Below are 26,708 nucleotides of genomic sequence, written 5' to 3' on the forward strand. Positions count from 1 at the left end.
AACAGGATACTGTACTCATAAACTCACAGCAGCCATGGTTGCCTGTACAAGACCCGTGCAAGATCAAGTCAGTCTACATTCTAGCATGGGGTGGGAAGGCATTCATGGATTCCTCCATTCCTGAGGGGCTATGGATCCTTGATAGCTCCTGTGGGAGGGGAGCATCGGCTTTAAGGTGTAGCTCCTGATAGGTCAGACACTCTCTAGTGGATGGCCCCATACCATCTATGGGCAGTATCAACTGGAATCAAGGAGTTACTTAAAAACAAAAAGTCACAGAGCCAGGAATGGTGGTATATGTTTAATCTCAGCACTGAGGACCCAGAGGCAAGTAGATCTTTGTGAGTTCGAAGCCAGCTTAGTCTCTATATCAGGCAGCTCATAGCTGTCAGTATCTCTAGTTCTGGGTCACTTAATGTCTCTTCTGACCTCTGTGGACTCCTATGTGCACATGGGACTAAAGTAGAGAATAAGAAAGAAAAGGCCAATCTTTTAGTGACTTGTCGATTTATTGAGTGATTTAGTTAAAACTCTGCTTGTACTGCCTGTTAGCCAAGCAAGACTTCACTTGCTACCTGGGGCAGAATGACTTGCAGGAATAGATGAAACAGTGGTTGGTTGTCCTTAACTTGCTGAGTTCTCACAAACACTTCTGTAAAATCTCCCTTGGGACCAAGCATAGAAGCCTTTCAGGAGCTGGCCTGGCTCCACTGGTGACATCTCTCTTCCATTCTCACTGGTGTCAGAGTGCTAATATTCAGGGAACACACGGATAGGCAAGTATTTAAAAAGACACTATGAAGTTCTCAGAGATTGCTAAAATATTTTAAAAATAGATATTTGTGGTAGTGGTGCACACCTTTAGTTGTAGAACCTAGGATGGTGAGGCAGGCTGATCTCTGAGTTCCAGAATGATCTTGAATTCCCGAGCCTCATGCCTTCTCTCCCAGCTCCTCAGAACTCTTTTGGCACTCACTTGGAACCAAACACTTCCCTTAGGGCTCTGCCTTCCCGTTCCTGCCTGGCACGTCCTAAGGGAAGCATGGATAAGAATCCTCCATTCCCAAGAGTGTACTAGTGGTGTCTGGGTACATAAGAGACCGGAAGCCACAGCAATTGTCCTAGAGCCCACCGAGGACTGCCGTTATAGACTGCGGTTTGCCTCCCCAGAGCAGCTGTGCTCCAGGCAACCTACTGGTGAGACAAGATGCACCCCAGTTTATCTCAGAAGAACAACAAGAAACTCCCCAAATCCTGTCACCCAGTTAAGTTTTAATATATGTTGTTTGTTTTTTCCACCATTGCCTACAGAATGTTCCTATAACAACATCTCTATCTCTACCATAGCATTCACCCTGTGGTAAGCTTGTAAAACAGTTTCCAGTGATCTCTACCTTCTGGTGTTTGTGCCTAGTGTAACTCCCCTCCTTGAGTGTGATTTGGCACTGTTGACTTCCAACAATTGGGGTACAGCAGAAATGATGAAGCAATCAATCCTATCTCAATCTCAGGAGAATCAGGAGTTTAAAGTCATCCTCAACCTCATATCATGTTTGAGGCCAGTCTGAACTACATCAGAACCTAATTCAAAATAAACAGACGGGAGAGGTGGCTCAGCAGTTAACAGCATTTGTTCTTGCCCAGGACTTGGTTTTATTTCCCAGCACCCAAATGGTGACTCTAGGGCTCCCCAACTCTAGCTCCAGGGGATCCCACTTCTCACCTCTGCAGACACCGGGCGCTCACATGATGTACATACATACACACAGGTTAACACACATAAAAAAATTTAGTCAAAAAAAAAACAAATTATAGCAAAATTTATTTTCTTTCCTTTATCAAATCTGACAGCTACTTTATAAACGCTTTGAGCACAAATTCCTGATGACGTCTACGCACAATCCTTTTGGATTTAGTTGCACACAATCCACAGTCCTGGTCTACAACACTCGCCCTTGCAGTGGCTGCTCGCCCGCGCTGGCTGCAGCGTCGGGGGTGCAGGAGGCACGAGCTCCTCCACGTGCGTTCGCTCAGCGCGCTCTTCCTACTGCGCTTGCGCAAAAGCGGCGCGGGAAAAACTTGCAGGAGCGAGGAGGTGGCTGTGGGGCAGATGACGGCTGCTGACCACCCCGCGTTTGGGAGAGATGAAGAGGCCGTGCTGCTCCTGGAGAGGACCCATCACCGGCACGATCCGCGCTGGCTGCTGCCCGTGTCCCCTCACATCTGCCTGGCCTGCGCATTGGAGCTGCTACCCAAGCCCGGCGTGTCGGTGCGACCTAAACCCTCTCTTCCTCCAAGGACCTGGCGCGGCCATGTCCCTCACCCTCCTCAGCAAGCCAGCTTCTCTGAACCAGGCACACTTTTCCTGAAACGAAACCCAAACCCGACCCGCTTCCCCAAGGCTCGCCCTTCTTCCAGCTGCGGCGGCCATTGCTGCCCCCACCTTCAGTCTCCCCTGCGCCCTCCTCCCTACCCTCCAGCGGGGCTGTGCCCGCCGCCTGCTGAGTCTCTAGTGAGCCTGGCCCTAGGTCTCAGGGCTGCACACTCCCCCTCTCTGTTCCCTGCTCCCTACCAGCCCCCTGTTAGCTCTCCTCCATCTCTAGGAACTGAGCCCCTGCTCAGCTCCTCCACCCCTTTTAGCCCTAGTGAAAAAAAAAGGGGGGGGGGGGGAAGGCTGCATTTGATCTTTGTGCTGTCAGGAAGGACAGGCTGAGGTTCCTGACAGGTAGAAGTGGGGTGCATGGGAAGTCATTTTGATAAACAGAACTCTCTACGTTTGCCTTAGTAGAGTTGCTTGCTTGGAGATCTCACTAGATCCCCCAGAGTAGCCTTGGCCTCACAGAGACCTACCTGCCTCTGCCTCCCAAATGCTGGGATGAGAGGCTCACATTACCATGGCCCTTTCTTCTTTTGATCTGATTTTGTCTTGAATATTTTTGCAGGAACTGTACTGGAAACTGACCAGTGTGAGGGTCTATGCTTACATTGAATGGAAGGATGTATTTTCTCTGCCTAAGGCTGAGGCTTGTGAACTGTTCTTAATTCCCTCAGACAGTTAAAGTGGAGGGAGTGAACTTAGTCGATGCCTGTTTAGAGACCTTGGATTTGAGACCTTGGGAAAGTCTCTGAGCCTCTGTGTTTTCTCATCCATAAAATGAGGATAATATCTGGATTTGATTGCTTTACCAGTTTCTTAGGCTGAAATGTGTTGGTGGCACACATTTGGGAGATAGAGGCAGAAATGATTAATTCAAAGCCAGCCTCAGCTACATAGTGAGTTTGGGGCCAGCCTGGGCTACATGAGACAAAAAAAAAAAAAAAAAAAAAAGAGTGTCCCTTCTCCAAACGTATTGGTGAAGAAGAGTGATTTGTAAATAAAGTGCTTTGTAAATGTAAGATAGAAACATCAGTTTCTGTAAACTTCTGTACAAATGTATGAGTTTCCTAGTGAAATTGATGTCCGTCCACCTGTAGGGAGGATGGCTCGCTCACAGTTTAAGTGACTGCTGTAGTACTCGTGTGGTTATATTTGGGAACAACAGTTGTTTGGGTTCAGAGTGACCCTGCCTTGGTTACTATTGACTGTTTCTCTTCATTCACTCAAAGCTGGTGCGCAAGAAGCATGTGGTGTTCTGCTTCCAAGATGCCCTGGTGAGGCACACCTCCTTGGTCACTCAGCTGGTAGCTCAGGACCAGAGAGTCTGCATCCATTTTGCACGAGTGCTTTTTGGTGAGATCCAAGGGGGAGAACTGGCATGAATTGTGTAACGCATAGGTTTTAACCTGGGAGGACCTGGAAAGATGACTTAGACGTCTTGTATCGCCGTGGCTGTTTGCTAGCAAGTTGTTGTGTTATAATCATAACAATATGGACCCTCCCTTTCTAAGCTAGATGAATTGTTTTATGGTAACTGTCCTTGTTGGGTCTAAGAGGCTAGTGAAAGTGGAAAAATACATATGGAAAGTGGGAAATTCCTCTTGTACAGTTGAGATCTGGCTCAGGATGAGAGGCCTGGAATGGAGTTGGCTCACCTTGGTTGTCATACTGGTCAAGTCATTTTCCTTCTCCTTCCTTAGTTTCTTCACCTATGAGGTGAGGTGGTCCCTTCTTTTGATTACAGTGTACAGTGGACCTTGTCCTTGTAGGGAGGATGGATAACATGCACTGAGTGCTTTCCGGTGTCCAGGCTTATCAACTGCTGACCAATGGGAGCTAGGATGGCCTCGGGAGACAACGAAGTCTGCCAAAATGTATTCTTTTTAACCTTAGATGTGTCACAGACTCCAGAGCATACAGTCGGTTCGCTGAGAACTCGGACTATCATTATTTAAAAGTTAGACTGGACATTGAGAACCCTAGGTGTTGTGGAGAGCGGAACTGAGCAAGGGCGTTGTTTAAAACTGCTGGTTTTAGAATGATGTTTGCCTTTGTGAAACTGTGTGTGTTGAAGCGGCACTGTTCATCACCCTTTTCTTGCCTCCCTCTGCTCCAAGGACTGTTAAGCAGTGTGGAAGATGGGAGTGTGGTAGACCTCTGTATTGAAGGTAAGGTGTTCCTGCTGAAGCTGTGTGTACCTCCCTTTCTAACTGGGGACGATTAGCCTGAATTGTAGCCCTGGCTGCTGAGGCTTTAGTGAAATTGCCCACCTAGACACGTAGGAGGGAACTCAATGAGTTCATAACTAATTCTACATTTCTTCTCAGGCATCACCTCTTTGCTAAGTACTGCATTAAGCACTGGGCATATGTAGATGCTAGGATGTGGCCATGCCTTCTAAGAGTTTACAATCTGCAGATGAGATTGCCTGGTAAATAAGTGCTGGTCGATGCCTGCTGTTACAGAGGAGTGGATGATGTGCTGGGCATAGTGGTGTGTGCTATGAATCCTAGCATTCTCTGGCAGAGGCAGGAGGATGTCTGTGAGTTTGAGGCCAGCCTGGTCTACGCATTGAGTTCCAGGACAGCCAGGAATACATAGAGAGACCCTGTCTTTAAAAAAGAAAAGAAAGGTGCCTGGAGAGCTGGATCAGCAGTTAAGAGCACTGACTGCTCTGCCAGAGGTCCTGAGTTCAATTCCCAGCACCCATATGGTGGCTCACAACCATCTGTAATGGGATCCAATGTACTCTTCTAGTGTGTGTCTGCAGACAGCTACAGTGTACTCATATACATAAAAAAATAAATCTTTAGGAAGAAAGAAAGTAAGAAACAAATAAATAAGGCATTGTCAACAATTTTTTGTTTTTGAGCCATGTGTGATGGTGCACACCTATAATCTCAGGACTTGGAAGGTGGAGGCAGAAGTATCAGCAATTCAAGGCTGTCTTTGGCTACCTACCAAGTTTGAAGTCAACAAACAAAGAAACTGGGCTGGAGAGATGGCTTAGGGATTAAGTGTCCATGTTGCCCATGCAGAGAACTTGGGTTCAGTACCAGCACCTAGTAGTGACTCACAGCAATCTGCAATTCCAGTTCCAAGGAATCCAGTGGCCTCTTCTGACCTCTGCAGGCACTAGGTATGCATGTGGTACATATTACGTACATGTGATCAGTTACTCATAGACATTAAACAAACCTCAAACCAAAGAATAAAATAATTCAGCAACATAATTTTTTTCAAAAATTACATTTCACATACATTTCTTCTAAAATTTTTAAATTTGATTTTTCTAGCTTTAAAACTTTTATTTTTGTGTACCATGTATGTGCCATATGCTTCCAGGAGCTGGAGTTATAGATGGCTGTGAGTTCCCCAGTGTTGGTGGCACTAACCAAACTCTGGTTCTCTGCAAGAGCAGTAAGAGCTGTTAATTGCATAGTCATCTCTCTAGTCCCTTATTTATTTATTTATTTATTTATTTATTTATTTATTTGGTTTTTTGAGCCAGGCTCTCTCTACATTGCCATGGCTGACCTTGACTCATAGACAGCTCTTGGTGGGCAAGGCATTCATTTATAACTAATTAGCTCAACCTTCGGGAGGAGAAGTCCATGTTCAGCCCCTCCATACACAGCCAAGTCTCCACGGCAACCACGCTGTAGATCTGTCTATTAAACGGACCCCAGGTGGTTCAGGAAAGAGGAGGATGGATACCCACCTGCCATTCTGTCCCATTGAGTGTTCAGAACCTCCTATGTAGCAGACACTCCTCAGGGAGCATTCACGTAAAACACAATCTTGTACCTGTTCTGAAAGGTCCCCACCCCCATCGCTTGATTGTCAGCTGATTTACTTACTTTGTCTTTCCCAAGTTTGTGAACGTCCCATAAATCAATGTGATCGGTGTCTATCTCTGACTGTGTCTGTCCAGGCACATATCTACATATGTGGACAAATATGTATTACTTGAAGTTCTAACTTCTGGAGGAAGTTCCTTCCTTCCTTCCTTCCCTTCCTTCCTTCCTTCCTTCCTTCCTTCCTTCCTTCCTTCCTCCCTCCCTCCCTCCCTCCCTCCCTCCCTCCTTCCTTCCCTTCCTTCCTTTTTTCCTTCCTTCCTTTTCTCCCTCCTTCCCTCCCTCCTTCCCTCTCTCCCTTTCTTTTTAATTCTTCCTTCTTCCTTTTAAATTATTCCTCCCTCCCTCCCTCCCTTCCTCCCTCTCTCCTTTTCTCTCTTTTAAAAAATTCTTCCTTCTTCCTTCCTTCCCTTTTTATTCTTCCTCCCTCTCTCTTGTTTTTTTTCCTTCCTTCCTCTTTTTTTTTCTTTTTGAAACAGGGTCATGTGAAGCCCTCACTGGTCTCAACTCTTATAGCTGAGGATGTCTTTGAGCTTCTGATCCCACCTAGTGCTGGGACTATAGGGATTATCACCATACCCCTGGTGATCCTGAAAACCGAACCTAGGGCTTCATGTACACTGGGCAAGCATTTTACCAAGCGAGCCCCATTCCCAGCCTTGCTGGGGGAATATTCACTTGTGGCCACCCTTGCCATGATTCACTTTTAGCTGGTGCCAGTGTAATTATCAGAGCCCCAGGAGTGTCTCAGGAGGCACTAGAGGGAGGTTAAATGGTGCAAGGAGGACTCACACTTTTCTCTGGCTCCTGTTTGCTCCCTGCTGCTTTCTGGTCTTAGGGGAGCTGTTTTAGAGTGTTTCTTTATTCTGACAGTGGTAGAGCATTCCAGCAATGACTGTAAAGCTATATTGCGGCTTTTCTAACCAGTCTATACTTCTCAAAAACGGTAGCAGAAACATCTCAATAATTGTGCAGCAAAAATAGATTTGAAGCTGGGAGATGTTATGTTAGTAATTAGCACAGGAACTCAACTTATAATTATCTTAAGATAATCATGATTATAATATAATTATATAAATAGTATGTATAATATATAATATATGGTATATTGTATATAATAATATATAAATAATATATAAGAACATATGAATACATAAAATATGTAATAAAAATAATTATATTTTCTCATATAAAGGAGCAAACTGTAAGGAAGGAAAGAAAGCAGGTAATACAAAGTAGTTTTGAACCCTGGCTTCATAGTAGCCTTACTAAGAGAACTTCAGCAATATACTCACATTTTATACTAAGAAAAATGTTTTTGGGGGGCCAGTGAGATGTCCCAGAGAGTAAGGACCGGTGCTATTAAAGTCTAAAACCCTGAGTTCAATTCCTAGGACTCACATAATGGAGGAAGAAAACTGACTCTCAAAGGTTGACCTACATGCGCGCGCTCACACACACACACACACACACACACACACACACACACACACATTATTTAAAAATGCAAAATATATAAATAAGTACGTATATATACATGTATAAGAAAATTTAAATAAAATAAATTTGATATACATATATATGCTTATATTTGTTCATATTTAAGAATTGTTCACATAAAATATGTGGCGCCAGATGTGGTGATAGATGCCTCTATGGGGAGGGAGAGGCAGGCAGACCAAGGATTCAAGATCAAACTAAGCTACATAATGGGTTCAAGGCCACCCTGGACTACATCAGACCTTGTCTTAAATAAAAACTAAAGATACGCAGGTTTAGAGACTCTTAATTAACTGGTCTAGAAAGGGTCTTGGAATGTTAACCTTCTCCTCCTTCTCCTCCTTCTCCTCCTTCTCCTCCTCCTCTTCCTCCTCTTCTTCCTTTTCCTCCTCTGCTTCTTCCTCCTCCTCCTCTTCTTCTTGGTGGCATTGAGGGTTGAATCCAGGACACTAGGCATGATAAGCAGCCACTCCTCCATAACAGTGCTTCAGTCCTGTATTAGTAGTTTTTAAAGCTCTTTAAAACCTCAGTGATTCTAGGGCGCAGCCTGAGGTAGGAACTGCTAACACAGAGCAATGGAGATGGGCACATGTGCTTTAATGAGGGGAGAGGAAAATGGATACTGTTTGCAACAAGCAGATTATCGCCATGCCTGCAGTTTGAGTCGGTGGGCTGTGACGCTGAATTCTGTGTGTGGTTGTCTTCTGGGTTGTAATGCTGCTGCTTCTCTTCAGTCCTCATCCAGCTCTCTACTCAGCCGAACATGGAACAGACCGTCCACTGCCTCCTGACTGAGTGCCACAGAGAGGTGAGCGTGTGGCTGTGGGGTCCTGAGACCCCTCAGAGTCCCCAGACTCTGTCAGAGCGAAGTTAGTCCTCTCTGCGGAGGTGGAAACTTAAACTCTAGAGATTTGCTTAAGGTCCCGCAGTTGGTGGCAGAACCAGAGTACGGGCCCCATGCTCCGACACACTGCTTCAGTGTGCAGCGTCCACTTTCAGATCCACTTCTATGCACACAGCCTCGTCTTCCCCGCGTAGCCATCCCATGGCCCATTCTTGGGAACTTCCTATTTACAGCACATATTTCTTTGCTGAGTTCATCAAGGAAGTAGATTCTGTGTCTGAATTTGGTATTTTCACTTGATTTTGAGTTGTGTGTATGATTTGGTATCAGTATCTGGCTGGAGTCAATCTTTGTACACTGTGTATAACATGCTTTCTTTATTACGTTAAAAGCCAGTTAAACCATATCTTTTGTATTATGCCTGAGACTGAAGAGTAATATCAGAACCCCTCCCCCACCTCCTTTGTTTTTTGGAAACAGGTTCTCACAATGTAGAACTGTGACTGGCCTAGAACTCGTGGAGATCTACCCACCTCTGCCTCCTGAATGTGGCATCAAAGGTGCATGCCACCATGCCCAGCTTAGGATCACTTTTTATTTATTTTATTATATTTATTAAGGAAGACAAATGTTCACCTTAATCTAATCAAGAGCAGTATTTAATCATATATTGTATTTAAATTATCATATAATTATTTTGTGATTAAATTAGATGCTCATCACAGTGATGCTATTAACCTTTATTGATCACTTGCAGTATATTACACGCTGTGAGGTGATTTGCATGCAATTCCTTCTTCTTTCTTTTTCTTCTTTTTAGATAGGATTTACATACATAGTCCAGGAATTGAATTTTTGATTCTCCTGCCTCAGCTTTTCAAGTACTGGCATTATACCCAGCTTATATAAAACATCTTTTAAAATTTACATTAAAACTTTATTTTATGCATATGGGTGTTTTGTTTGCATGTATGTCTGTGTACTGCATGCATGCCTGGTGTCCTGGGAGGCTAGAGGACAGTGTTGGATCCCCTGGAGCTGGAGTTATAGATGGTTGTGAACTGCCACATGGGTGTCGGGAAACAAACATGGTTCTTTTGGAAGAGCAGCCAATGCTCATAACCACTGAGACACCTCTCCAGACCCTCTCCCCCTTTTGAGACAGGATCTTATTAGTAGGCCAGGCTGGCCTTGAACTCAGAGATCCCACACCTCTGCCTCCTGAGTGCTGGGATTAAAGGCGTGCAGTGCCAAGCCTGGCCGATGTGCAATACCTTCTCCAGGCTCGTCAGCAAATGTAAGAGAGTGGTGCGCTTATTTTCCACCGGAGGAGTCTATGCCGTAGAGAAGGTCACTCTTCCTGTAAATCACAAAACATAGTTCTTGTCACACAGAGAGTGTGACAATCAGAACTGAGCATGGTGGTGCAACCTATAGTCCCTACCCTCAGCTATGTAGAGAATTTAGGTTAGCCCGGGCAAGATGAGATCTCAAAAAAATCAAACAATGAAAACATTTACATCTATCATAAGATCAGCAAAATTATGTTTAATCAAACCACGTGATATTCATTCATCATGCTGGGGGTGTAGTTTTGTGGCAGGATGAGGCCTTGTGTTCAGTCCCCAGTACTATATCCCCCAAAAGTTAAGTGAATATTTGATAGTGGTAACTAAAGCACGTACGCATGTACATTTAGAGTCTGTGTTTTATCTTTATGAGGTTTCCAACTATTATCCTCCAGTGTCTGGTTCTAAAGGAGGCAAAACGTACCCCCCTCCTCTGTGTGTGTGTGTGTGTGTGTGTGTGTGTGTGTGTGTGTAGATTGAACACAGGATCTCAAACATGCTAGGCAAGTGGTCAACCACCAAGCTACACCCCAGTGAAAATATGCTAATATTAACACAGCGTAACAATCATGTACTAAGCTAGGAACTCAGGACACTTAGGGAGGAATCTGGCTTGGTCCCTTTCCCCAGCAGTTCCCAGCTGATGGAGGAGAGGGAGATTTAGCGAAAGCCACCTATGGTGACAGACATGCACCACAGGTGCTACCTGGGTAGGGCAAGCTCAGCACCGAGAGAGGTCAGCTGTGATTCTGACTGGGCACGTGTTCACTTTCTGTAGCTGTGTAACCTGCCCTCCATGGGAGGCAGCCTGGCCACCACGACTCTTCTTGGCAAGCTGGTGGATGCCATTCCTGGTTTGGCGGATGATCTTGTAATGGAGCACGGTGAGTTTCCTGTGGAGAGGGCGGCTCCTACCCTTTTCAGCTTTGCTCACATTGCCTCTTGGGTGCCCTAGTCACTGTGTTTGCGCACATGGGAAGGCATTGCTTTCCTTATCTAGTCTTCAGATTTGCAGAATGCGCTCCATATTGGTCAGCTTCCTGACTCTGGTCTTGGGCTTTTTGTTGTTGTTTTGTTTTTGTTTTTGTTTTTGAGACAGGGTCTCATTACATAGTCCAGCATGGCCTCGAACTCAGATTTTTCCCTCAGTATACTGAGTACTGGAATTAGAGGTGTGCACTACAATGTGTGGTTCTTTATTCACCTTTAATGTCAATGCATTAAGGGCTTACCATGACCTTCCTTTTGGGTGGGAAGATGAATTAATTCTGGGACACAGAGCACTTTTGCATTTTATTTATGTAATTTAGTGTGTGTGTGTGTGTGTGTGTGTGTGTGTGTGTGTACAAGCCACAGAGAGTTTGTGGAGTTCAGAGAACAACTCTTGGGAGTCATTTTCTCCTGCCACCTTTTGGGATCTAGAGATCAAATTCAGATTGTTAGGTTTTCAGGCAAGCCTCTCTACCCACTGAGCAATCTTACAAACCTTAAAGCACTTAAAAAAAATAAGTGAAATGTAAACATATATTTCCCAGAGGATTGACCTTTACATTTTTTGTTTGTTTGTTTGTTTGTTTTTGAGACAGGGTTTCTCTGTGTAGCCCTGGCTGACCTGGAACTTGTTCTGTAGTCCAGGCTGGCCTCGAACTCAGGGATTCACCTGCCTCTGCCTCCCATGTGCTGGAATTAAAAGTATATGCTACCACCGCCTGCCTATCCTTTAAGTTTTAACTTTCTCTTTTGGTCTTTAGGAAACATTTCTTGTAGGTGATTTAGTAAATCACCGCTATCTCAGCGAGATGAGAGTTTGGACTTTTATTTTTCTAAAAGAAATGTATCTATGTAACTATTTGTTTATGTGCACGCCTGCATGAATAGACAGTGAAAAACTTGAAGGAGCGTCATATCCCCTGGAGCTGGAGTTATAAAGTGGTTGTGAGCACCTTGATATGGGTGCCGGGACCTGAACCCAGGTCTTCTGGAGGAGTAGCAGGTGCCTTTTCCCCGAGCCATCTCCCCAGCGTCTAGTTTGGAGTTTAGTGTGGTAACTGTTGTAAGACTTCTTGCGGCTAGAGAGATGGTTTAATGGCTAAGAGGACTGAAGTTCAGTTCCTAGTCCCCACAACTGCCTGCTCTTCTGTATCTGGCACCCTCTTCTGTGCTTCTTGGGCACCTGCCACCTTAATTCACAAACCCACCCACAGACACATTAAAAATAAAACTTAACTCTGGAGGTAGAGGCAGGCGGATCTCTGAGTTCGAGATAAACCCTTTCTCGGGGGGAAACAAAAGACCAAAAACAAACAAGCAAAAACAGTAAAGACTTCTTGGTTGCTTTCTGGACAGGCACGTTGATGGAGCATCTGTTGAGGGGCTTGGTTTACCCCAATGAAGGGGTGCAGGCTTCCATCTGTTACCTCTATGGGAAGCTCTACTCCTCTCCCACGGCGGCTGAGATGCTTTCTGGCCATTTCCGGGAGAAGCTGTGCGCCCTCTTCCTTTCCACCCTGGACAATGCCCAGTCAAAGGACCTACAGATCAACTGCTTGGGTAAGACAGTGTGTTAGGGAGTAAAGGGAGAAGCATTAGCGTTTGAGGGCTTATGATTCTGGCTGTTGTAGACGGGGCGAAGGTTTGAGCATTGGAGAGCGCCGAAGGCAAGCTTGGGAGATAAGACACATGGAGTGGGTGAAACATGCCTAGGCTTGGAGTGCCATTTTAAGGAAGCTACCATTGGGGGGAGAAGATGGAGGAAATAGAAGTCTTTTTGTTTTGGGTCTTTGCTGTCTGAACTTGCTGCCAAAGTGAATTGTTATACCACACAGTTTTCTCCTATAGAGTCACTTCTCTAGTCAGAAAAACCTATGACCTCTTCTGGCCTCCAGGGTAAAGTCTGGGTTTCCCTGAATGTTAATGTTATATAGGCTTCTTCTTCACACACACACACACACACACACACACACACACACACGTGTATGGAATATATATATATATTCATATTCATTCTCCATGTGTATACTGAGACAGTGTCTCTGTATATCACCTAGGCTTGCCTTCAGCCCTGTTTTCCAGACCTGTGCCACCATGCCTGGCTGTTGATGGATTTTAGGAGCCTCAGCTTAGCCTTCAGGTCTCTTGTTCTGCTCCTTGCGTGAATGCACACGGCCTGGTGGATGTTTCTGAGTCATGAGCTGTATTTTATTATAGTTGTCAGTACCTGTGATTGGGTGTACACCAGCTCCGGTTTTCAGTTTTCAGACAGTGTGGACTGACACTGTGATAGGGGACTGAGTGTGGACTGGTTTCCGGGCAGAGCTATGGGGAAACAGATCCATTGTGACAACAGCTTCTTTACACAGTCTAGGCCAGTGGTTCTCAACCGTCCTAACACTGCCACCACCCTATAATATAGTTCCTCATGTTGTGGTGACTCCCAACCACAAAATTATTTCATTGGTACTTCATATATATCTGATATCTGACCCCTGTGAAGGGGTTGTCTGACCCCCCTAAAGAGGTCATGACTCACAGGTTGAGAATTGCTGGTTTGTGCAAGAGCTCCCGTAGGAACAGGCTAGCCACTCAGGGAGTACTAATTCTGAGTCAGGCTGTGTGCTGACTTGGGTCAGCAACTCCTATCCTGTAGGAACTCACGGGCCACGTGATGGACAGACATGGCCAGCTAGAGTACAGTGTGACCTCCTGACATGGAGATGCAGGAGGGATGAGGGGACAGAGGACAAGAGAGACTTCCTAAGGAAAAGATGCTTAGACTGAGGCCTGAAGTGTGTATGTGTATTGGAGGGGGGAGGAGGGGTGGGGGAAAGGTAACATGGGCATAAGCACCAGGTATGAGGCAGCCTCGGAGTGTGGCACCCTGTGACAGGGCAGCGCTGGAGTTAGAACAGAGTACAGGGGCATTAGCCCAGAGCTGGCCTAGGCAGAGACCAGGGCAATCTCAGCCAGTGGTGCCTTTTAAATCCTATCTCATCTCTGCTCGTCTCTGGAGCCGTTCCTTCCCTTTCCCCTCAAACAGGTATGCAGTTATAGTCTTCTCTTTTAGATTTATTTTAATTTTACGTGTGTGGGTGTTTTCCTTGGCTGCATGTCCATGTATCATATGCATGAAGTTCCTGCAGAGGCCAGAAGAGGGCATCAGCTCCTCTTGAAATGCAGTTACCGATGGCCCCTGTGGGAGTTGCAGATGGTCACTGTGGGCGGTGGTGCCCCCTGAGTCAGTGAGCCTGGGCTGGTTGAGAAAGCAAGCTGGGCAAGCCAGGAAGCAGCATTCCTACGTGGTCCCTAGCCCTTGTTCTGCTTGAGTTCCTGCCCTGGCTTTCCTCACTGATGGACTCTGACAGGGAATTATAAGACGAATAATAAAACCTTCCTCCCCAAGTTGCTTCTGTTCATTGTTTTCTCACAGCAACAGGGAACTAAACCAGGACACTAGTGAGTTCCTGGACTCCCAGGCCTTCTAGTCTGTAGGCTCCCCTGAGCCTGCGGAAGATGGTGAACTGCAGAAAGCGAACCAATGCCTAAGAATTCCAACCACACTTCAGATTTACAGAGACCTGAAGAAGTCTCTCAGGGGATGACTGAGTGGCTTCCGAGAACTCTGGTGCCCTTCTGACCTCCTTCAACCCCTCTGCTTCCTAGGTTTGCTGAGGCAGCTGCTGAAGTACGATCTCTTCGTGTCCCTGGTCATGAACAAGTCTGTGCCAGTGGAGGGTGCTGAGAGTGTTGAGCGGCCATCGAGAGAAATCTCACTACCTTTGGTGCTCAAAAAGGTAGTGGTGGGCCAGGGTTTGTACCACAGCTGCAGAGCCTGTGCTTAGCATGTGAGGCAGGAGGATCAGGGATGCAAGATTATCTGGGCCATGTGAGGTCCTGTCTCAAAATGACAATAGCAGTAAAATTAAAGAAGTAGGAAAAAAATTAAAGCACAAAGCAAAACCAAACCAACCTCCCTCAAAACAACCGAGTTTTGATGGGACAGACATGTTGGTTGCAGGGGCACCTTTTCATTTAGAGTTGTCCGACCTGCGCTCCTGCCTTGCTGCTTTGCCTCCTCTTGTCTGTGTGACCTGGAGTTTGAGGATCTGCTGAGCAGACTCATTGGACTGGGTGTTTACTTATACAGCATGACTTCTTACACAAAACAAAAGTAAAAAGGGAAAAGGCACACGTGGCAGGGGCCAAGGGAAACCAGACACAGGATTTTAGAACCCTCTCAAAGAGAGGTCGCACAGGGCGTTATAGCTCAGTCCGTTGGGAAAACAGATGGAAGGTCTTTATGTTCTCCTGCAGAGTCTTGCCCAAGGCAGGGTGTTCTCGGAGGTACCCTTTGCCCCACATGTGAGTGTCTAGCTCTTAACACCAGTGGGAGGAAGGCAGTGCTCAGATTGTACACTGTTAACATAGGTCAGTCGTAGCCGCTCTCATCAGCCTTGGCAGGAGCAGCGGCTCTCCCAAAATCCAGTTCCAAACCCAGCCGAGTTCAGCTTTGCCGACAGCACTCTCTCCAACAGCAAGAGCTTTAGGCTTGTCACTGTAGCTCTTCTTGACACACTCAGAAAAGGGACAAGCACAGCGGTGGTATCTGCTCTCCCTGCGCAATGTGACTGTTGGCAGATGCCCAAGCCAGAGAAGGGCTTTTGTTACTGAATCCCTGTTTCCGGGCTGGGAGTCCCTGGTGGATCCCACGGTGTGGCCCTCAGCCCGTTCTCACCTGTGGTGTTCAGGGGCTGCTTTTTATAATCTATAGCTCTCCTTGTGCCTGGTACCCTGAGGTATAGGATCTGTGATGATTTAGGCTTCTGCCCTGAGGCACGTAGGCTAGGTCCCCTGGTCTTCTCGGTGATGTGACTGGGAACTTCTTGCTGCTTCTCCAGTTTCTCCTGTCCAGAGATGAGATCCTGCAGGTGGCCAGCTCCCACTGCATAACAGCAGTGCTGGTCCACTCCCCCGCCAGGCATGCTGCTGCCTTCATTCACGCTGACATCCCAGGTATGGGATCCTCTTACCTTCTTCTCTGGGGATTCCAGAGTTCTGCCCAGAGCCTTGAGGTTGCGGCGACTGTGGCTTTATCGGTTCTCTTTGATATCACACTGGAGGACGGGATCTGCTGTGTATAGAGTAGGCTTGCTCACATCTGATGGACTTGAGCAGGTTGTTGCTGACTTTTGTCATGACTTTTGGGGAATGGCAGAAGACCTGAGACAAGGAGGGCAGCGGTTTGTCTAGGAGCATGGCAGAGCCAGAGGACGTAAGCCTGTGGTACGTGTAGCGGACTCTCATCTTGTCAGTTTATTTTTTGTGGTCAGTATTGTTAAAATTACTTAAACCTCAGCCCAAGGTTTCTATCCTGCCTTCATTATTGAGTTCCCAGATGAAAGATACATTGCCTTTATATTTTTAATAAGCTTTAGCACAATAGCTGGGCAGCTGCCTCCCCCACCCATACTGTTAGAATCTACTTTCCTATCGATAACCCCAAGTTATGAGTTACTGTTCCGTCTGGGCTGCTCTTAACTCCGATTGGACAGCTCACAGGGCTACGCTTTTTTGATCTTTAACCCATGGCAGCGTCTCCTTCTTCTCCTGCACTTTCTTTTTCCTTGTGGTCAGGTGAAGGTCTCGGACCCAGGGCCTTGCAAATGCCCAGCAGGCAGGCACTCTGTCTCAGAGCTGTATCTCCAGCCCATCATCATTTTATAGATTATGAAATTGATTTTTCCTGGAAAAGACACAGACATATGCATGGAGACAACTCCATGGTACTCGCCAGAGCAGTGTGAATGTATACATCCTTTCCGGTAGAGGAAGTAGGAGACTGTGGGATGCGCACAGTTTGAAGGGCTGTAGATGATGAGGAGAACGAAGGTTCAGAGAAGGGAGGGGATGTTCAAACCCACAGGGCTAGTCCTCGGCAGAGAGGTGCCGTGTGGAGAAGGCTGAAACATGGCAGTGCTCTTTATTCCTGAGTTGTGCTGATGTATGTCTGTCTGTCCTGAGAGTTTGAAAACCCAAAGTTTGAGTCTCTGCCAAGCACAAATGGCCTTCATTGTTACGGTGGTTTCTTCTGGTCTTCCGTTTCCCCATCTCCTAAAAAAACAAAACAAATCAACAACAACAAAAAGCTTCCTGGCCTTGCTGACACTTTGAAGGTTTATTTGTGAGTTGTCAATGGAGAAGGGTGTGTAAACAGAGAAAAGGAGACAGAACTGATAGAGTTGAAGCCCTCGAGTCAGTTTAAGGCCATGATCTCCAGCTGCTGCTTACTGTTTTCTCCTCTCCCCGGCCAGAGTTCCTCTTTGAGCATCTTTCGTCTTCCAGCGAAATCCTTGTCTGGTCGAGCTACAACTGCCTGATTCTCCTGGCAGAAGAACCACTCTTCTTTTCAAAGTGTCACACAGTATATGGTTGGTAATGTGGACCCTGTGCTGACTCTGGGTTCATGGACAGCACTTTAAGATTGGGTAGCAGCATCAGAGGGTGGGAGGGTTGGGGAGCATGCCCTTTAGGGGGTGGAGCTTGACTGATTACATGTGTAAACATTGCTATCTTGGTGGTTCTGTTGAGACTCTTCATCAAGGGAAGACCATCCTCATTAGCCACTAGATGAATTCTAGCTTCTTACTAAGCAATTTCAAACAGGTCCAGCCTTGGATTCAGTCCTTTGTATGCCCTGGATATCTGTCCATCTAGTCTCAAGACTTTTCTAGTTCTTCCTTTCAGTATCTTGAAACAATTCTTTCCCCTTCCATACTAATAATGGTCTTTATTTGGGATCCACAAAACCACATCTGGGTTTTTAGGCTGGAAATAGTCAATATCTGCCTCTGCTCTGAGTGCTGGGATTAAAAGCTTGCACCCCCACCACTCAGCTATTGCTGTTTCTGAGACAGAGGTTTTCTGTGTAGCCCTGGCTGTCCTGGAACTCACTCTGTAGACCAGGCTGACCTCAAACACAGAGATCCCCCTGTCTCAGTGTGCACTACTGCCCATCTAATTTTTGTATTCTATGTCTCTTGTCTGTATTGGGTGCCAGACTGGGACCAGGAAGTTTAGAAATACATATAACATGGTCTCTTATCTTAAGAAAAAGAGAGAAGCGTGAATAAGCAATTTTAATACAAGTTAATTCAAGATTTTTCTAAACAGAAGCAAAAGGAGCTTAGCAGAGGCACACGGCTCTTCCTGGATAGAGATGCAGGGCTTTCTGGAGAAGCAGAGGCTGGAGCTAATTCTTCAAGGAGGAAAGGAGGTGTTAAGTGGGAAAGATGTGACTTAATCAGTAGGGGGTCAAAAATATCTCATGTGCTGTGCTTGAGTCTGTACTGGATGTCGAAAGACAAAATGAAAAATGAGGCCTAACCTTGAAAATGTCATGGATGGGTCCCCTGAACTTCTGCAGCAAGTACTTTAACTCAGAGCTTTAGCATGAGAGACAGGCACGCTGCAACCGAGCAGTAGCCATAGCCCTGCTCCCACGGGATCAGTTCAGCCTTGTCGGGGTCTTTCACGAGGGTCCCATAGCTCACAGGTGCTGTTTAGAGTGTGTCACCTCTCCTGGGTAGTTCATGAAGAACCACAGAACACTAATCCCCATGTTATCCTGAGGTAGGGATTGAGGCAGTGGTCAGGAGCCTACAGGGAAGCCTGCAGATGACCAACACTGAACTGCATAAGCAGGGCCTGCTGCTCTTTGCTGAAATTCTGACTCGGTAAGCAAAGGCGTGCGGGTGGGACCGGTAAAGGAGAGGTGAGTACTTACTCCTGGCTGGGCCCGGGATGAGTCATCCATCCGTTTCTCATCTACCATTTCATAGGCAGCCAGAGGAGATCAGGCTGTTCACAAGCTCAGCCATGTGCAGAGATGCCAGCCGTGCCCTCCAGGAGGCCGTGAGCAGCCCTGTGTTAGCTGTGGCCGCAGAAGCACTGAGGGCCATTTCAGCTTTTCTGAGGTGAGAAGCTCACCTGAATGTACCTGCTGATCTGTGGAGACCAGGGAGTCCCTAGGGATGCGTTCTTGCATCACTGTCATCATTATTATTTATGGTTATTGCCGTTTTGTTGAAATTGGGTTGCATAGGGTAGCCCAGGCTGACCTAGAACTCACTATGTAGCCCAGGTTGGCTTCAAACAGTAGTTTTCTGTTCTGTTTCTAAGTGCTAGGGTTAGGCATGAGCTCCACACTTGATTTCTCTGTATCTCTCTCTCTCTCTCTCTCTCTCTCTCTCTCTCTCTCTCTCTCTCTCTGTCTCTGTCTCTCTGTCTCTGTCTCTCTCTTCCTTCCCCTTTTTTTTTTTTTTTTTTTGTTTTGATACAAGATTTCTCTGTGTAGCCCTGGCTGTCCTAGGACTCACAATGAACTCCAGAAATCCTCTTGCCTCTGCCTCCTAAGTGCTGAGATTAAAGGCCTCCTCTACCATGCCTGGCTTCTATTTGTTTTTGAGACAAGGTCTGGTGTAGTCCAGGCTGGCCTCAAAACTTCTGTGTAGCTGACGATGACCTTGAATCTCTTAGCATCCTGCCTCAGCCTTCCGAGTACTGGGAATATACCAGCCTGTGCCAGCTCACTCAGCCAACTGGTCTTGGAAGCTATATTTCCTGATTCTCATTCTCTCAGCAGCACCCCCACCCCCACCCAGTCCTCTCCTCTACTTTCCAAGGTTAGTTAGGCTGTAACTTTATTTTTACATTGTAAAGTTGTTAATATTTATAGTTTCTTCCTTCCTTATATTTAAGTCTTTGTGATTCAACGCCAGGGTGGTTCTAAAAATTGAAGCCAAAAAAAAAATTTACATTACAATAACTTGAGTCTATCTCTCTTCCCTTTTGTGGTTCCCTGGATTTGGATCTCTAAATCTGGAGCATGAATCCCAGGGTGGATGGGATGAGTAAACCTCATATGTGCCAGAGGGAGAGTAAAAGTGACGGTCAGGCGGGCTCCCAGCGCAGGCAGGCAGAGCAGGCTCCCACAGACCTGTGCTGCAAGAGGCAGGTGGTGGCATTTGAGCTGTGTGACAGGGCTGAGGGGTGAGGGGTTGGGGGGGTGGTGGTGCGGGGGGGGGGGGAAGACAGGGTTGGAAGATGCAGGAAAGAATTGGCGTCCTGAGGGGTGCTGCAGTTACTTCAGTTAGCGGGTTAGAGGAAGGGGCAGCCTTGCTGTGCAAAGGCTGTTTGGTCAGGGTTGTGGAGAGAGTCAGGGAGGGATGGGAGGGAGTCATCCATGTGTGCCCGATTCTGAGGGACTTACTTTATCCCCTAGAATGTTTTCTGAAGTGCTTCCTCTGCGGTGAGCGGGTTCAGAAGCTCTCTGGGAAACAGTTAGGAGAGAGGATGAATAAGATGAGCCGCTCAAAAACCAACCAAATAAACAACAACAAAAACGGTGGACCCAGGGCTTGATGACCACTGAGGGGTCAAATTTAGAGGTCCCACGTGGACATGGCGGTGCACCACTTGGGAGACTGAAGCAGGAGGCTTGCTTGAGGTCAGCGCAAACCCAAGTGCATGGGCTGGCAAGATGGCTCAGTGAAAACACTTGCTGTGTATGCCTGGCAGCCTGAGTCCGCTCCCCAGAAAACCATGCTGGAAGGAGAGCCTCACTCCTGAAAGCTGCCCTCGGTCTCCTCGTGTGCACTCTGATGCTGCTACCCACACGGATGTCACACACAATAATCAGTACTGTTTAAAGAAACAGCCTGCGCAACATACCCTGTCTCAAAAAACAAAACAAAGAAAACAAAAGGTTGTGCTGGAGAGATGGCTCAGTGGCTAAGAGCACTCATTGCTCTTCCAGATGTCCTGAGTTCAATTCCCAGCAACCACATGGTGGCTTACAACCATCTGTAATGGGATCCAATTCCCTCTTCTGATGTGCCTGAAGACAACTTACAGTGAACTCATATACATGAAATCAATCAATCAAACAAACAAAATAAATAAAATTTTTTAAATAAATAAAATTAAAAAAAAAGAAAACAAAAGGTTTCCAGAAAAGAAGGGAAGGAAGAGCCAAGCCTAAACTATATGCAATTGGCTGAGAACTTAATAGGATGCCAAATAGATCATTCGGTGTTCAAAAAGGACCCAGGGACGAGATATAATAGATTGTTCCCTGGCTACTATCCTGAGTTTAGTCCACTCCTCCCAATGTTCATGTCTGCGCACAGCCTATGAGTGTGTCTTTTGTGGATTCTGTCAAGTTAAGATAAAGCTATAGCAGGGGTTGCAAAGTCAGTGACTACTGTCCACATTACGAGCTGGAATGGTGGCACTTACCTATAATCCTAGCACTCGAGTGGTGGAGATAGAAGGATCAGGAGTTCAAGACCATGTTCAGCTACACAGGGAAAGTTTGAGATCATCCCTGGCTACTTGAGACACTGTCTCAACATGACGGTAGAGTGCCTGTAGTCTCAGCACTTGGAAGCTTGAGATAAGAATGTCTGAGAGTTTGGGCTAGCCAGGGTGACATAGGGAGTTCTAGGTCATCCCAAACTACAGAGTTGGACCCTGTATCAAAAGGTTGGGGTGGAGGACTGGGGCTGGAGAGATGGCTCAGTGGTGAGGAACACTGACTGCTCTTCCAGAGAACCCAGGTTCAGTTCCCAGTACCTACATGGTGGCTCATAACTGTCTGTAATTATGATGTCCCCTTCTGGCCCCCAGGGTTACCAGGTACCACATGTGCACATACATACATGCAGCAGAAACATCCATGTGTATAAAAATAATTCTTTAAGGGGGTGTGATTTGGTCATATGGTGATGTGGATGGGGAGGGGAGGAGAGGGGAAGATACCATTGTGAACAGAAATCAGAGCAGTGTCAAGGAAGGCCAAAGATTGCCAGCAACCACCAGTAAGCCAAAGCAAGGAAGATTCCTCCTAAAATGCTTGGGGTTTGCAGGTAATGCTCCATCTTTTAACGTTGTAGCAAGACATTGTGCCTACAGAGTTTGGACTCAAGAACTCAAGAATTTAAAATCTCATAACATCTTAAGCATTATGATTGGTTTAACAGCAACTTCTCAGAAATTAGAATCCCTGAACTGTCCTGTCTGTCTTGATTGATGTGTAAAGTGAGACCCGCTGTGATGGTGGGTGGCACGGCTGGTAACAGCTCAGATTAAAGAGGGTGTGTCAAAAGAAAGGCCTCCCCTTGGCACCCGCATTGGCTTTCCTAATATGAATGAGCCCCAGAATCATCCTGTGATATTCTTTGCTGTTAACTTCCTTCCACAGATGATAAACGTGGTGAGGACAGAGGGTGAAGAGAGCTGTGCATCTGCTTGGGCTTGCTTGCCTCTCTGAATGTCTTGTCTCTGGATGCAGGAAGGACCATCAGAGCTCGCTGCCTGTGCAATACAAAGCACTTCGTGCCTTGCTTGAAGCCATGCTGAGCCGATGTATGGAGTTTTCCCAGACCCCTCTGAACAGGAGGTCCCTGGTCAGTGAACTGCAAGCACACTTCTTCTGGAGCCCCTGCTCTAATGTCTGTCTGTCTGTCTGTCTGTCTGTCTGTCTGTCTGTCTCTGTCCTGGGATCATCAGCATGCATCACCACGTTTATCTTAATTTATTAGGGTGTTTTTGTTTGTTTATTTTGTAATACTGAGGGTTGAACCTAGGGCCTTATATATGCTAGGCAAGCACTTTACCACTGAGCTATATCTCCAGCTCTTTGTATTACCACTTTACCAGCTCTTTGTATTTAGAAAAGGAATTTGTATGTCACCCTATCTTCTGTGCCAGTTTACAGGCTTAAGGGTAACGATCTCTGTTTTGATGGCTGAAGAAACTGACTCCGCAGGTGACAAGTCATTTCTCCACCCTTGAGATGAGCCAGTCCAAGCCAGCATAAATTATATTAAATGCAGGTTTATTGGGAAGCTGCCCTCAGGGGAGTTCAGTGGCCACAGGGAAGGAGGCCAGGGAAGTCACCGTGGGAAGGAAGAGAGAGAGGAGGGGGAAGAGAAAGAGAGAGAGAAAAGAAGAAGGAGAGAGCAGGGAGACCAAAATGTCATGATTATGTCGCAAAGAGCCTCTGGGGGAAGGGCAGCCCATTCCCTGGGCTGGAAAGTATAGGGTTTTAGGCAGGGTATGGCAGGTTGGACTGAGGGATACTGGGAGAACCTGGAGGCCAGGTCTGCTTTGATATGTAAAATATGCACCCAGTCCCTCATTCCAAAACAACAGGGGTTACACAATTTTCTCTAAAGACAAAAATTTCAAAATATCTTAGCAAGCCAGGTTTATACCTACAGTCCTCATATCCAGACCGCTGAGGTAGGAGGTTGAAGAGTTTGAAGCTGGCCTCAGCTATGTGTCTCAAAATGACCTTACTAGTATCTGAGCTTGGTTAATCACATTTTTTCTTGTGTTTTTGTTTATTTGTTTGTTAGTTTTTGTGCTGTTGGGAATCAAACCCAGAGCTTTGTGAGTAAAAGGTAAATATCCCGGACTTAAGCCGTGTTCCTAGCCCTGCGCTGCAGGCGTGGTAAACATTCTCACAACATGAAGACTGGCTGCTTTAGGGTCTTAGAATTTGACTCGTGTGTACTGTGTTGTAATCATTGGTTTTTAGTGGTCCATAAACTTAGGATATCAGGAAAGATGCTCTCAGTGTGACTGTTATGTTTTCAGGATTACATTTCTCATACCTGCTGGGGTGAGGATTGTCTTGTGTTACGGAACATTGGACAGTTACCCGGGGTATCTCTCACCCACCTGCGACATCCTTTGTGTGTAATAGACCAAGCGCTCTTCTGGAGGTTCTTAGGGGCATGGGGTTAAACGTATCCCCTCTGCTATTTTTAATTGAGCTACTCAGACTTATAATTATATATGTGATATATATGATATATATTATATATATATACACACACACAGATATATGTACATATATACATATATATGCCCATAATCCCTTGGAAAGTTAGGCATATGGGAACGGCCGACCCTCAGTGAGGATGGAAGAGGTCTGAGGCATCCAGGCCTAGGCTGGCACACACAGGGGCTGTGTGACTCAAGCTCTTCTCTCCTCACCCCAGGGCCATGCTTGCAGTAGAAACTCAGAGAAGGCTGCTCTTCGAAAAGGGAAGTTCCTGCTGAGCACCCTGGAGGGCTTTAGAAACGCCTGCAGGTGAGGGACCCTCTGTAGCCTGAGGCTGGAGAGCAGGAGCTGGTGGGGCTGAAGCAAAGGGCAAAGCAACACTTGGCTTCTGTTGCTCTCCAGAATTGTGAAGGAATTTTGACTGGGGTTGGGTGTGTGGAGGAAGGCTGAGGATGGGTAGCTAGGGGTAGGATGGTCCTAGATTCAACCATGAGGTTATTTTAAAAACATCTTTTAGGATTTATGTATTTTTATTTTATGTGTGTGGGTGTTTTTCTTGAGTGTATGTGTGTGCACCGTGTACATGCATTGCTAAAAGAGGCTATCAGATCCCCTGGAACTGGAATCACAGAAGGTGGACAGTCACCGTGTGGGTACTGGGAAATTGAACCTGGTCCTGTAGAGGAACAGCCAGTGCTCTTAACCACTGATGGAGCCATCTCTCAAGCCCCCGTGAAGTCATGCTGTGTCCATTTTTGTTCATCCCCGAGTCTAGCTAGCCTAATGCCGTCACTTCTCTAAACACAGTTCATATAAATAGATGTGGGTTTGGGTTTGTTTTGTTTTTCAAGACAGGGTTTCTCTGTGTACCTCTGCCTGTCCTGGAACTCAATCTGTAGGCCAGGCTGGCCTGTAACTCACACAGATCTGTTTTCCTCTGCCTCCCAAGTGCTGGGATTAAAGGTGTGCAGCACCACCGCCCGGCACATAAACAGATGTATGTCATATCTGCTGTAGCACTAGTGAGAAGGGACAGAAAGACTGACTCCTACCCACAAGGGGCTGACAGTCTCTGAGGGAAGGGATACTCTTGAGTGTATATGTGAATTCTCTGAGTTGGGTAGAATCCAAGGAAGGTGTTATAGGCAGAGAGAGCAGCATTGGGAAAGGCAGAGAGAGACGCTACACAGCATGAGATACTCAGGGGATACATATAGAGTATGGAAGAGTGTGTGATGGGGCAGCAGAGACTTGGAGGGCTGTGTCGCTCTACTGTCCTGGAGCGCACTCTCTAGACCAGGCTAGCTTTGAACTCAAAGATTCACCTGCTTCTGCTTCCCTGCTGAGATTAAAGGCGTGTGCCACCACTGTCTAGCTCAGTGAGGACTCCTAAAATTGCCCCCATCTAAGGGTAGGAATACTTACCCTGAATTCTGAGCTCAGTCTAACAGGGTGCATCCTCTCTTGTGGTGCATGCATGTTATGTTAGTAAGCACGCATACTGATTTCTCAGGTTGGCTGTGGAATTCCAAGATGAGCCTTCTGCCCAGGAGAATCCCTTCACAGCTCCCAGTGCAGAGAAGGAAGACACCTTGGAGGCCTTCTCAGAGTTTCTTCTCAGTGCCTGTGACTCCCAGTGTATCCCCATGGTGATGGTAGGTTCTTTTCCACAGTCAGTGCGAACCTTGGGGACTACTCAGCTAGCCCTCAGGACTTTAGGAATGTCACTCTTGGAGCTGCCTTTATGTTGGTTGTAAAGATAAAATGTGTCTCATTATAAAACTAATAGATTTATCTGGAGAAAAAGTTGAAGCCAGTAACAACAAAATAATGAGAACATAATGATTGTTTGTAATGTGCTTATCTTACAGTCACTGGGTAACTTTATCCTCTCTACCTGGGAGATGGGTACCAGAGTTCTCCCAATGTCTGTTCCCTGTCCCAGGCTTTACACATTCCAAGCAAGAGTCTGTTATTAAACTATACTTATTAATTTTTAAATGATGTCTTTTTTTTCCTACTGTTAGAAAGCAAATACATGCTGGGCATGGGGGCACACACCTTTGATCACAGCGCTCTGGAGGCAGAGGCAGGTGGATCTCTGAGTTCGAGGCCAGCCTTGGCTACAGAGTGAGTTCTAGGACAGCCAGAGCTACACAGAGAAGCACTGTCTTGAAAACAAAGTGAAGGCGGCTGAATTCTGTATTACTATTATAGTTGTTACTGTAATGAGAGAATGCCACCCTGTATTATGACTTAGAAAGCACATTTGTACATTGTAACTCATCTTTGCTCCTAGGCGGTAGGTGTTCCTGTTCTTATTTGGGAGGAGAGGATAGAGCAGAGGCAGGGGAGGTAAAGTATCTGGCACTACAGCCAATGACAGAGTCAGTGCTTAGGTGCAGGTTTGTGAGTTCGGATTCCCTAGCTTTTCTTGTGTCAATCAAATGAAAGTGGTCGTCTGCACTTGGTGGATTTTGTGCCAGCTTTTCAAGATGCCCTTTCTTCTTCAGAGCCTCAGACTTTTGTATTCTCACTTCTGGTGCTTTCAGAGGTACTTGGAGGAGGCCACGCATCCAAACCTGATGGAGGTCTTCCTCTCTATTCTACACAGCCTCTTCGTCATCGTTCCCCACATGAAGGTGAAGTTCTCCAGAAAGCTTGGTAGGTGGCAGGTCACTGTGGGTGAGCAGGGAGGTGAGCACTATGAGCCCTGTTGAGAGTGCTAAGAAAAAGTCTGGTCAACTGTACATCCTTTTCTGTCAGTGTTGAGTGGGAGGAAGATCACGGAGCAGTCAAAGCTAGTAAAGCCAGTTTCCAATTTATTGATACTTTCAATGTTGTCTTAAGTCCAGGAGGCTTCAGTTAAGTATTTGTAGCACAATCCTTTCCTCCCCTTCCCTCCCCTCCCTCCCTCCCTCCCCTCCCTCCCTCC

At 46.4% G+C, this 26,708-nt stretch overlaps 1 protein-coding gene across 1 annotated transcript in view; it reads left to right on the top strand.

The window, feature by feature from the left end:
- Nucleotides 1-2,110: 2,110 nt before the first annotated feature.
- The window catches only part of Mei1 (meiotic double-stranded break formation protein 1), a 53,570-nt gene continuing 28,972 nt past the window's right edge, over nucleotides 2,111-26,708 (top strand). Inside the window, exons 1-15 of the mRNA XM_028790006.1 lie at nucleotides 2,111-2,269; nucleotides 3,607-3,730; nucleotides 4,495-4,545; nucleotides 8,469-8,542; nucleotides 10,706-10,811; nucleotides 12,274-12,477; nucleotides 14,587-14,717; nucleotides 15,822-15,936; nucleotides 17,235-17,351; nucleotides 18,557-18,656; nucleotides 18,762-18,896; nucleotides 22,274-22,388; nucleotides 23,991-24,082; nucleotides 25,287-25,428; nucleotides 26,326-26,437. Coding sequence (XP_028645839.1) covers nucleotides 2,111-2,269; nucleotides 3,607-3,730; nucleotides 4,495-4,545; nucleotides 8,469-8,542; nucleotides 10,706-10,811; nucleotides 12,274-12,477; nucleotides 14,587-14,717; nucleotides 15,822-15,936; nucleotides 17,235-17,351; nucleotides 18,557-18,656; nucleotides 18,762-18,896; nucleotides 22,274-22,388; nucleotides 23,991-24,082; nucleotides 25,287-25,428; nucleotides 26,326-26,437 — 1,777 coding nt within the window. The remainder of the gene's footprint in view (nucleotides 2,270-3,606; nucleotides 3,731-4,494; nucleotides 4,546-8,468; nucleotides 8,543-10,705; nucleotides 10,812-12,273; nucleotides 12,478-14,586; nucleotides 14,718-15,821; nucleotides 15,937-17,234; nucleotides 17,352-18,556; nucleotides 18,657-18,761; nucleotides 18,897-22,273; nucleotides 22,389-23,990; nucleotides 24,083-25,286; nucleotides 25,429-26,325; nucleotides 26,438-26,708) is intronic.

The sequence above is a fragment of the Grammomys surdaster genome, unplaced genomic scaffold (genome assembly GCF_004785775.1).
Source record: "Grammomys surdaster isolate TR1022 unplaced genomic scaffold, NIH_TR_1.0 125852, whole genome shotgun sequence".
In the NCBI taxonomy this organism is placed as follows: domain Eukaryota; kingdom Metazoa; phylum Chordata; class Mammalia; order Rodentia; family Muridae; genus Grammomys; species Grammomys surdaster.